Raw genomic sequence first — 12,801 nt, 5'->3', positions numbered from 1 at the left:
TACACGCCTTCCATGATGACTTTTAATAACGGTCAAGTAAGGAATGCATTCTATATTCAGATACGTAAGTTAGTACAGATGTATGTAAAGCAGGCCTGCTACCAGTGATTTGAAACTCAGATTATAAATCTTTAATTTAAGACCACGAGGTACGTCACATATCACAAGTTCTTTAGTGTGAGGTTGGTGTATTTTATTTTGGTTTGGTTTTTTACACCTGATGCCTGTAACATAACGCAACCTTAAAGAAAACATTATTACTTTAATGATACAAAAGAAAAGGAACTGAGCTGCTCAAACACTAATCATGAAAATGCAGTATCCCTTTCTAGAGGCAAAAAGTTGCATGTAAAAAGGTTTAAAAAGATTGCCCAAATGCTCATATAACATTTTAGGGATGCCTTAGATGAGTTCTTTGACTTACTAGCCAGGCAGCCTAAAAAAACCCTTTTAATTAATAAAGAAAGAAATAATAGAAGAAAGAGATGCTGAAAGGAGATGCTTGTTCTACCTTCATCGATGGTAGTCTTTTGCTATGAAAAAAAAGAGATTCTCTTCAATTAAAAATAAAACGCAAGAATGGGAAGAGTTGACAAAATATAGTGAACAGCATCCCCTGTTGCATGCTGTTTGCCAGCTCAAAACTGCAGAAAGCTACAATTCCAGCTGTGCTTTCTTGACACATGCTTAACACAAACCTCTAACTAAACCAGAAAGCATTGATTACATTACAGTCTCACCTTCTCTTCCAGTACACAACGCCATTATCACAGATCAACCACATTACAGGCTTACAGAGAGCAGTATTAACAACACCAGTTGAGAATACTTTGGGTTTTTTGTGGTTCGTTTTTTTCCCCCTCCCAAAGCAATTAATTATGAAGCAGAGCAGGGTGCAACAGACAACACTACAGACTAGTTTATAATCCAGCATGCAAAACTACTACGTACAGGGCTTGAAATTTAGGTTTGCTAAGCGATGGGTTAATGTCCAAAAGCCTAATCATGTTAGGCTATATTAATTTAGAATAAAGTTATTCAAAGAATACAACAGGAAAATATTACTGTTAAAAAGAAAGCCAGAATTTCCAGTAGGAATTTTCACTATTCTGAGTAATTCTAAGATTGAAAAATGTTTAGGAGCCAGGAAATGAAAAAAAAAAATATTCATCTTTAATTCTGAAAATCAGCCTTTTATTGCTATAAAAACAATTTTCAAAAGGAAATATAGCAGTACTTCACATTCCATCTCCATTAATTTAATTTTCTGGCAATTTTTTTTTCTGTATTTTCAGTGAATATACATTTTTGCATAAATTTTGTAGCTATAGTTTTGGAGCAGAAATAGAATACTGTGCTGCATAAGAATTTGCAGGATTGGGGCCTTGTTTTATTAACTGCTCATAACTGAAAGAACATCTCAGCGTATACCGAGATTAATAAAAATTAGGTGAGAGCTGATTCCCCTCACAAACAAGCAGGAGCTCATGTTTTGGTATTTTTTAAACAAAACAAAAACAAACAACAAAAAAAACCCAAACACTGTTTTGGATTATATATTAAAACATATAGCATTCAAAACCACTACTCTTTTTTTCCTAAAGAGAACATTATTCAAATTTTTGTAATTTGATTATATAAATACATATTCTCCATTTTGCCCTGAAAATAATATTTAAACATCTGACAAATACATAATCTCACTGAAAACATTTTTAATCCATACAGTAATAAAGGGGCATGGGGTAGGGAAGGGGAAGTGCTACCATGAAAACTTGAAACTAAAATTTTTTGAGACCAGCCCTCTGATGGACTAGTGGTACTTTTTTAAGTGGATCAACGCTTCAATTGGGTTTGGAGTGGGATTTTTTTGGTTGGTTGAGGTATTTTGGGGGAAGTATTTAACACGTTAAAAGTGTTCCCTGAAAGAAAAGTATCTTAAGAAGTCAGTAAGGCTAGCTGCAAGCTATTATAGTTTTTGAATATTTTAAGTAAACAACATTTAGCTCAAAAATATTTAATCAATATCTAACTTAAGAAATGGATTCATAAGACCAAACTGCAGAGCCCAAGATCCCTGCAAGAATAAACAGTCTCAAAAAGTCCAATTCAAAATGTGTAAGTTAAATGCTTGAAGTAGTTAATACAAGACAGAACTATACCTGCTCCCTCACTTCCATTTTCCAAAACTGTATGCTACCAAGACACAAAACATTAAAGCTTGCTGTTTATATTATGCCTGATTCTATTCCTACCAAATTCAGTGGGCACTCTCAAGCTTTCTTCACTAAAAAAAAAAAAATACGGAGTAAGTTTCAACAAGGAGATTGCACTCAAGTGTTCTCAACACACACTCTTACTATCAGAAGTATATAAAAAATAACCACAGCCCTTTAATTAAAGTGCATTGTTGTGTTAACACTAGTAATACTGGATGGTAAGTTTCCAGCATCAACTTAAGATATTTTAAAAATCAAAGGGAAAGTCAGTTTTTGAATATTGCACTATGTCATTCCTCTCACTTAATGATTCTGCTTACACCACACATGGACAGACATGAAATAACATCTTCCCCAAGGAAACTATCCTGGTTTGTAACTAGGAGGGAATACAACTACACATCCACCTGAACAGAGTATGGCATAAATAATTTCCTACTCAAACTGCAGATCACCACTGCTGGTTTAAAAGGTGATCAGCCAAATATTGTATTAATCATTTTTTTCTTTAAATACTATCGCTGCTAATTAAAAGTTTTTATACCTTATAGAAACCAGACAACTGAAAATTACCTCCTCTTTCAAATATTTCCCAACCCAAAGAAATCAAAGTTTAACAAAGTTTTTCATCGTTTAGAGGACTGCAATACAATCCTGACTGCAATTATGCAAGCAAAAATGGCATTTTATCTTCATGTAAGTCTGTACATACAGCAAAGGTAAAGATATAAACCAAAATGTTCAAAGGGACTTTGTGTCCTTAAGACATTACTAAAGCTCAATTTTAAGAACCAACTGTAGGATTCCTAAATTGAATCGTACTTTGGCATCAGTGCATTGAGACACTTTGAAGTGTTTATCACTTTCCAAAAAAACCAGACTGTCACATATCTTAACAAATTATTTAAAAGATAATTAAGTATTGGGACTATCACCCCAGATCTAACAGGAGAATATAAATGGACACAGAATCTTTTAGGTTGGAAAAGACCCTTAAGATAAGAGTCCAACCATAAACTGTAATAACATACACGATAGAATACAATTTAAATCTCTGCTTCCCACAGACCAGTTCAAAAAGGTATACAAGAGAAGGTACTGTCCCACACAGAAGTTAACAGCAGCAAAAAATAAAAATCCCCAGACTCCAACAGAAGAAACGTTTTCAAGTCCATATTGCTACATTTGGACTTACAGCTATAAGTTTGATGAAGGTGTAAGAAAACTCCATCCCACAACAAAATCCCACAGTAAAACTTAGAAACCTGAAAGGAACATAGGAATCTATAAACTTATCAGATTTTACTCTCTTAATTTTTCTCTCTGCAAAGTTCACAGGACAGCTGGATTTGTACTCTTTTTTTTATTATTTTTTTTTATTTACACAACTCATGAGATGGCTTAAGTGAAGAGTTTTCTAACAGATCTGCTTAGTTAAGATTGAACCAGAAGATTTCATTGTTCATCTTCAAGAATATTTGAGAACTAGGACAAATTTGGCTGAACCATACCTAGTTTGTGATGCCAAAAGATTCAAATGAAGGCTCCAATCCTGCAACTGGATCTGTGTAAATAGTTGACAGGGCATACAAGCAGCTTCACATAAATCATTAATGATCATAAATATATAATGATCATTGCTTTGAGGTGTTTCTGTATTTATTTTGAAAGAAACCTGGCACTATTTGCATTTCTAAGTGTCTTCTATTATACTGACAATTCATTTCTGCAGGTTAGTTCAGTTCTAATAATAAAAATACAGAATAATCAGCCATTTTACTGAAAGCATCGATATAGTTACACAACTTGTGAAAAGCATGCTACTACTTTTTGTCAGGTGGCTACAATAACAAATTAATTTATAGCATGAAGTTAATTTGTACCTAAAAGTGAGTAAAATTTTAATGTTTTACACAGATTTAAACAGAGTATATTAATGTTTAAATGGAACATTAACTTCCTGTTCTATACCACTACACCACCCTACTCTGTATTTGTATTTTTAACTAACAAATTTTCAACAGCCCAAACATCTTTATGCTGGTGTAACTGTAGTAACACAGCTATAGTTCATGTTCTGTCAGCATTTCCTTTATAAGCTACATTCTTCAAGTTTGTTCCTTGGCCATAAAAATTCATGCCAGGTTGAAACTTTGTGTAGGAATTGCTATACTAGTAAACAAATTTTAAGAAGTATAGTTTAATATATTTCATTATTTCATTTAGATTTTCTTGTTACTTTTAGAGAACAGTAGAGTTAGAAACCAGCATTTTTAATATCAATGTTTTTTGACCTGAAGGCACAGACCATACATATGTAGTTAGAAGACTAAAATGGGTTCAATATATTTTTTTTCTAGATCTTGTATAATTTACCAGCTACAAGATGCATAGATACAAGATGCAGTAGTTAATTAACTGAATGTAGACACAGAAATAGACACAGAATACAAATACTACTCATTTCAACACTAACCCTAGCAGCTCGTTTCCAAGGTTTAACATTCCAGCTGCTTTAAGTCTCAAATACAAAAGACTGTCATATACAACACGGAGTACTGTTTGCCAAGATGTAGGAATCTGCGCATTCAAAAACATTGTCCCAATCCAGAAAGAGCACTGGTGTATTTCACTTACAATGGGAAATATACACAAGGTTTCAGGATCATGTAAATTTTATAGTCAAGTTACAAATCTGAAAAAAGTTTCTTGAATGGAAACACTGACACAACCTTCACTATAGTATTGCAAACAGCAACGCTATTTTATAAATCTTGAACATGTTTTTTTTAAAGTAGGTGTGGAATTGATTATTGTAACAAGGGATCAACTGTAAATGTAATACCCATATTTCAAATTTCAAGTGGAAATCCACTTGGTTGATTTGCTCAGGTGTTTATTAATTTGTTTACACAAGTAGTCAAATTTTAAGGTACTACTTTTCACATGGTATTCTGCACTACATTTCTTTCACCTAGCCTGGAGAATATTAGAATTGCCTGTTGGGAAGTTTGTTTACAGAGGCTTCCTGCTGATAAGAAAATTCCACTAGTAAAGTTTTTTGGATTTTTCACGTAAACATGTATTTGCAGCTTAATTTTACAATCACGTGCAGTGGATGTTTTTCCACCTGCATAAGGAAAGAAATTTTGAACTAAGAATCTCTCCTGATCTGAAAATTCCAGCAGATAAGGTAAAAGTTCTTATGACTGGTAAGGTAAATGGCAGCAGTCCATTCTAACAAAAATTTTAGGACCAAAGGACCACTGACTGTCAGCTTTATACTACATCTCTCATATCTCTAGAGATTTGTAGTAAGAATTTGTCCTTGACTAATGGTCCTGCCAATTTCAAGCCCTGACTGTACATGTATTCTCTAACTAGAATCAGTGGCTACAAAGCGGCCAGCGTATCGTTAGTCACAATACAACAGTAAGGTTGTGAACATACCTGAGCAATGTTCAAGGTCTAGAGCATTGGAGGATGGGCAGGACAAGACAGGACAGAACAAAAATAAAGGAAGAAAAAAAGAAAAGACAAAACAGTGACTATGAGGCCAGCCTCAAGGTTCCCCAAGTCAGACTAAGCCCTCCCATTCTAAGGTATAAAAAGAAAAAACAAACAAACAAAACACCAAAACCCAGCTTCTCACTGTTTTAATACTACAACATGCCAATATAACAGAGTACAACAATGCTTTAAAAACTGATGAACAATAACCATTTTTATTGTTTGAGCTAGCAGTCTCCTACTGTCTGTCAAAGGTGTACTTGAGGCTGGCCTTATAGGAAAAAAAAGCAATGCCAAAAAAAAATCATATTTTAAATCTCCACTTTTCAATTTAACATTCGTAAAGCAATATACAAATGATAGGAACAACAGTGTCCAATTAACCTAATGTGATCTCATAAAAAAATAAAATAACATAAAAAAAAATAAATCACTCTCTGGACCTAAACTGTTTTGCTTAGTTAGCTATAGCAAAGAAAAGAGAAAAAGAATAGTGCAGATTCTGTGCAGAATTAAATCATGTGTTACAGCATAGTACAGTACCTGCTTATTCAGACCTAGCATATTGCAGACCATATCCCTTGAATACGGTTGTTCCAGCACATATCGCAACAAAGCAGTCTGTGGCTCAAACAGATCCTTGAAAAAAAAAAAGCAATCACACACAAACATATATTGCCTCTAGATTACGTTTAATATTGAGTTTACGTTTAACTGAGTTAAACAATGCAAGAATGAATGTTTAATTTATGCTGATAGGTATTATCTGGCAGATCTTTTTGGTCTCTGATACCCAAAAGTATGGAGGAAATAATCACAGCTCTTAAGAAGTGACAGATTTTATGGAGACCAAGCAGAAGAACATTCTTCATCCAATAAAAGAACGGCACATGTTTTGAAACAGACTTGAAATACTAGAAGACCGTCGAGAACTCAAAGGAAGCCAGGAAAGACAACTGGGAAGCACATGACCAAGAAGCATAAAAATCATGAGTAGCATGAAGACAGCAGATACGGAACAACTGCTCACTGTATCTTCCAATAGCTGAATAAGTTTAAAGAAAAATGCTATCTGAAGCTAGGTTCAAAATAAACAGAAGGAGCCGATTCCTTATGCAACATAAAAGTTGAAATGCGGAACTCCTTGTCAAAGGGATGTGGAGGATGCTAAAAGCTTACACGGGCTGAAGAGGAGACTGAACAAATATTTGCAAGAGGAAGGTTTAGTAAATATACAGAAAGCAAATCTGCTGCAGGGAACACCCAAAATGATAATGGCTATACAGTGTGAACACTATATATGTCATTAGATATACTATCTATATTCTTCCTTAGATACCTAGCATACCAGAATATGTGATGCTGGACAACGTGGACTTTTGTCCTGATCCTTTACAATTTTTAAATTCTTTTGGTACAGCACTATTTCACATTCAAAGTTTTGAGTTTAAATAAGATAACTTAAATATTTAAGTTTGAATTGTGAAATTCGTTTCCTATAGAATAACAAAGTTCACAGAAAAGAAGAAATTACCTTCCCATTCTCTTACATCTTCCCATTGCTAAACTAATTTTCCAGTCAACTCTTTGCTCTCACTTGCTCTTTCACATGCACACACCCGCAAAGCACATTAAAAATCTCATGTTCTTCCGCATTCTGGGCACGGGTTATACCACACACTACTTCAAAGGTCCTTTGCATATAGCTTGCAATCACTGAAGTATTTAATACAGTGAAAACATCTATGGCTTCAATGTCAGCCTAGCTGGAACAACTAGATATTAACAGTTTAAATTATTTTTTTCCCTCTAATGACATAAAATTTTTGTATTTATTGAATATAACATGCTTAAGAAACTTAATAAGGCATACCTTATCATATGGTAAGAGACCTTTCAAAGGAAAGCGAAGGGTTGTAGGATCCAGCTTCCATGAGTTGCACATGGCACCTGAGTTATTTACCACAGGAAGAAGACTACAGCGACCTACATGCAATGAAACATAAATCCTAAAACAGTGAAACTGGCCTATTATTTAATCATTCTGATACAAAAACTAGCCTCAGTCACTTTTATGCTCTCCTTAAATTTCCAGTTTAAAGCTTTTTACCATAGGAATGCTTCAGGCTGACTTTATTTTCCTAATTTTCAACTAATGAAATATCTAAGGAGTAAAATCCCCATTTATTCAGATTGGGTATCCAAAACCAAAAGTATTTGCAAATATTCACCTAACAGTGCCCTTTTAGGTTACCAAAAGACTGTTCCATTGCCATCGCTTGACCTAGTGATTTAATTTTGCTTCACTGACCCTTCCTGCAATGAAAATGGTATTACTAACCTAAGTATATAATCAACTCTTTTGATTTTCCTTCATCCACCACGGAAGATAAACTGTGGGCAGGAAACAGTTCAGCAAACTAGTCAAATACAAGTGTCTGTACCCCAGTTAGTCAGTGGAGATCTAGTCAATTCAGTCAATGTAGGCCAATGTGATTCAGCTGATTACACATGACAAGTTTTTTGCAGGGTAAACTTAAGACTTGTTGGTCAGTGTAGATTAGGCACCTGGGATTTATTTCAGCTGCTTAAACCTAAACATTTGATATGAGCCCTTAGCACACCTGCATACCAGCATCTAAATTTAGGAGCATACAGGTCATTTACACATGCAAGACGTGTAAAAATTTGTGCATGACCCCTGTGACTCATACGCATTAGAGCTATGCCACCCTTTCAATAGAAGAATAACCAAGGCTTCCGAAAGACAAAATTCTTTGGAGCTCTACAGATGAATTTACACTCTTAACGTCTGCACTGAAGAAGCTCAGTTGCAATAATCCTTGCTCAGACCCAAGAAATACTGCAGCTGTTTAATCTCAAAGAAAACAGAAGACATTTTTGAAGAAAAATGCAATGGACATCATATTAGAACAGTCAAATTTGATTCTTCAGTTTTCTAGCAATAAATAAAGGAGTACTCCTTTCACAGAAAAGGAGAACCAGTACTCTCTAGAGCTAGGAAATGTTCACACAGAAGCCTGCGACAACAGGGATAAGACTGAGCAGCTACAAAAGCTCCAATGGAAACTGAAGTCAGAAAACACTCTGTGACTAACACACTAGTGGATCCGTATTAACTCAAAATCCTTGAGCAAAGAAAACCTACAATTTCCTTAATGTCTACTGTAGTTAGAAACTACATGGCCATGTAACAAGCAGTACACTCCCACTACCAACTTGTAGTAAAAAATTATTTTGATCTCATCACAATGAATTAATCTCTTCAAAGCAAAAAAAAAAATAAGAGAAGCAAGTCTGAGAACAAACCGACACGAGTAAAGATACTACGTGAAACATAAACTCTGAATCATTTTGCTTAGGCAAATATATGCCCCAAAGGGTATAAGAACCAAAATAGTCCAAATAATTTATTTTGAAGAAATTAATGAAGTCATTCTCTTACCACAAATGGAATTTATTCTTGCTGTAGGTCTGAAGGTATCCACAAAATCCGATACTAAATTACCTAGTAACTGGGTGAGGAGAGAGGAAAAAATAAGTTAAAGGTTTAAGTTCCAGATACTGATAAGGACTATTTAAGACTTAAAACCAGTTTATACATTTTAATAAAACATACAGGAATCTACTACAATAACTAGCTTCCTACACATTTCAATATGCTGGAAAAAATCATCCAGAACCTAAAACCACAAAAGGAAAAATGTGACTCTGTAAAGAAGGGACAGGAAGCACTCTTAGTTTGCACCTGAGTAAAAGTTTATATAATAACTGTTTCTCCCATACATACTGTATTATTTCAGTGCACACCATTTAGTAACAGATGATTTAAGAAAAAATTTAGAATTTCTGTTCACAACAAATCTCTGTTTGCGTCTGAATAACAATTCCACAAAAACAAAGGACCCAGATTAGCACACTCTGGATGGCTCAAGAAGCCGGTAACAGTCTCCCCATTAATTCCAGGGAGTCGAAATTTTATCCTTTTGCCAACACCTAGTTATTTCAACAGAATACAAAACTAATAACTGTATCAACATTACATTCTTTCTGGAAACAATGATCATTTTCATTGCACCAGAGCCCCAAGTATTTTTGCTAACTGAATTTAACAAAAAGAAAACACTGGTCAGCTATTTAAAGCGACAGAGAAAGCACAAACTTATAGGTAAGCATGACCTGCATTTCCAAATATATTCAACAAAACCAACTGAGTGCTTCAAGAGTTTCAATCAGGCCATAAGTCAAAACTATGTCATCAATTTCATGCAAGAACACAGGGAGCTACTGCTGCAATCACATCAAGTCTGTATCTTAATTTACATGCCTAAACACAACGCTTACTGTTGCATAGGAGAACTAAAATCTTCATTTAAACTTTGTTTTTAAAAATGAAAGTAATTTTGTTTTGTGTGGAACAAAACTCAGATTACATGATCTGATATCATTACCCAATGGGGAAGTTTTCCTTCAGGATACAGTTTTCTGATTTCTGTTACTGCAAAGTAGGCAGGTAACAAACATGCATTTCTTTCCAAAATGTAGGCTACCACCTATAAATAAAAAAATACATCAGTGTAAAAGACTTTGGATAAAGTAAACAAAGGTGTAGCCTGTCTACCAGTCTGTAGCAGCCCATGAAAAAGAGTTAAAATACTCTTAAGTTGTATTCTGATAATACTACATTAGTTTCAAACCTGTTTTCCATTGTACAGGTGTAAATTATATTGTTTAAGCCTAAGTAAAACTATGCCTTACGTCTGCCTACAAAGTATTGAAAACAATTACTATTTTTAGTCTCTAAGGACAAAAATAAAGAAATTAATCTCGATACTGTACCTCATACATCTTAACTTAGGTCAGTCAAACACTGGGCCTGACTCTCCTGTTAAGAGATTTTAGTGCTTATCTACAATATCCCCAAAAATCTCTGTTTACTGTATAAAATAGAACTACAGAAAAGAATTAAAGAGCACAAACAGTAAGTCTTTGCATTGAACTGTACCAACTCTGAAAGACAGCCATCCCAGCTACTAGAAATTCACCAATAACAAAAGAATGAGGCCTATCTTCCTCTGCAGGGATAATATTCAAAGTTCAGATAGTTACCTCTCTTGCTGCTAAAAGTTGCTGTACAACAGCTGAGCTCACAGTGTTTGGAATTGTTAAGATTTTCTCTAGGATCACTTTCAACAGATCACGCACACCCTAAAAGAAAGCACTCAAAATTAATGTTCCCAGATCCTCTTTATTTCTGGCAGAAACGTTACACAAGAAATAGTCAGACAATATTTTGACAGACAAATTAGTTGCTTGTTGCTTAGTGTCAGAAGACAGGCTTCCACTGAGAATGTAAATGCTAATGACTTTAAACTCCTTACAGAACTTCTCCATTTTAGGATACCACAGATGAGAAAGGAACTGTCAAAATTTTGGTGTGCATCCAGAGACATCCAACCTACAATCCAGCCTACTTGTGCTGACCAACGTACAATGCTGTAGTTTACGTTTTTCGCTCTAACACGCTCACCAATGCTGGTGAGATGATTCTCTGCAAGACATACCCGCTTTCATACTCTTTCTGTTAAGAGCTGTAGCCTGCCAAAGACTGGGCTTTCAGGACCTTTTTCCTATGTAGCAAGAGGGGTCAGAGCAGATGACAGAACTTCAGCCTTAACGCTTCATAGTAGTACTTTCCCATGTGTGCTACTTCTGCAACTGCATTAGGGTTACTTAGCTTGTAACTGAAATGAGGGATGAAAGATGACTGTGTAATACAAAAAGAGTAGGAAGAATTACATTGTTCATACAGAATTACCCATCAAGGTAAAGCTCAACTATGAAAAAGCATTAAAAGTGGTCTCAGCGAATTATTTTTCTTTCATAATCAAAGCAGACTTTGAAACACTCACTGTGTCTGACAAAATCATAAAAACAAAGCCAGAAAATACCATGTCTTAGCACAAAGAAAGGAATGGGTGGAAGATACCTTGTAGTCTACACCACCAATAATCTTCCGGACCAATTTAAATGTTAGTGCCCACAACTGTGTCCTTTCCCACTCAAGTGTATCAGAGTTTATCAGAGATTCACAAACCATCCTAGCAAAAGGAGACAACGCAAGAATGAATGACAGATAATAAACACATATTATCCAGCAATAATTTTACAATGCCTTCGTAAAATACCATCCAATATTACAATTTGTATGCATCCCATCGATTCACTCTGACGCAGCTTACCTGGGTGGCAAAAGTCCAGTTTCTACTGCCATAGCTAAACAGTCATAAAGAAAAGAGATTCTTTTAGGACTATGCTGGCTATGAATGAATCTTACAATCCACTGGACACACTGTTCATGGGATTCCTGAAAAAGCAGTAGAGGGAAGAATACAGGTAGTGAAACAAACTGCATAATTTGTACAGTATCCTACCATGAAAAAATGAAACAAATACAAGAACAAGATTATAATGACAGAAGTTGTCCAGTTGTCCCACATACAGTTATTTCTACAAGTCTTTTGGTCTGATTTTTAACAAGTCCAGCCATCCAGTACTGGTAACACCTCCTAGTGAAACATCGATTTCTATAGTCAACTTTGGTGTTCACATATAAGTAAGCACAGAATAGAACAAAATAGAACTTTTCTACATTATTCTTTCCTTTTCACAGTTACAATCAAATTCAATGAAAACCAAGATGACCAGGTCTCCAATTACAGAACAGTGCCTAGAGATACCTAACTTTTAGAAGGTAATTTTTGAACATAAACAATGATTTTTTTCCCTACCTACTCAGTTCTACCAGAAATCTTGAAACAACTACTTTTTTTTCTTTATTTCTTTACTATTATACTTCCATTTGCTTATATTTATTTGCACTGTACACCAACCTCTGATGAACAATTATATAATTTTGTAAATGTCAAAACCAATCCTTTTTCTTGCAAAGTCTTCCTATATTCTTTACTCCACCACATCTGAAACTAGATTCTGAATGACTGGACACAGACCTCAGCTTGAGTGTTTGTCTACTGGACAAGGTATCGCT

At 34.8% G+C, this 12,801-nt stretch overlaps 1 protein-coding gene across 2 annotated transcripts in view; it reads right to left on the bottom strand.

Annotated features, from left to right (window-relative positions):
• Positions 1-12,801, bottom strand: part of MED23 (mediator complex subunit 23) — a 40,382-nt gene that overhangs the window by 24,048 nt on the left and 3,533 nt on the right. Inside the window, exons 4-11 of one of the 2 annotated variants that reach the window (XM_005432841.4) lie at positions 11,993-12,117; positions 11,740-11,851; positions 10,860-10,958; positions 10,202-10,303; positions 9,196-9,265; positions 7,603-7,715; positions 6,273-6,368; positions 5,670-5,687 (exon numbers count right to left, since the gene is read on the bottom strand). In XM_005432841.4, the coding sequence (XP_005432898.1) occupies positions 5,670-5,687; positions 6,273-6,368; positions 7,603-7,715; positions 9,196-9,265; positions 10,202-10,303; positions 10,860-10,958; positions 11,740-11,851; positions 11,993-12,117 (735 nt within the window). The remainder of the gene's footprint in view (positions 1-5,669; positions 5,688-6,272; positions 6,369-7,602; positions 7,716-9,195; positions 9,266-10,201; positions 10,304-10,859; positions 10,959-11,739; positions 11,852-11,992; positions 12,118-12,801) is intronic. The other variant, XM_005432842.4, reaches the window with a different exon arrangement.

The sequence above is a fragment of the Falco cherrug genome, chromosome 6 (genome assembly GCF_023634085.1).
Source record: "Falco cherrug isolate bFalChe1 chromosome 6, bFalChe1.pri, whole genome shotgun sequence".
Lineage (NCBI taxonomy): Eukaryota > Metazoa > Chordata > Aves > Falconiformes > Falconidae > Falco > Falco cherrug.
Note: the sequence above shows the minus strand (reverse complement) of the source record. Positions and strands in the feature narration are given on the sequence as shown.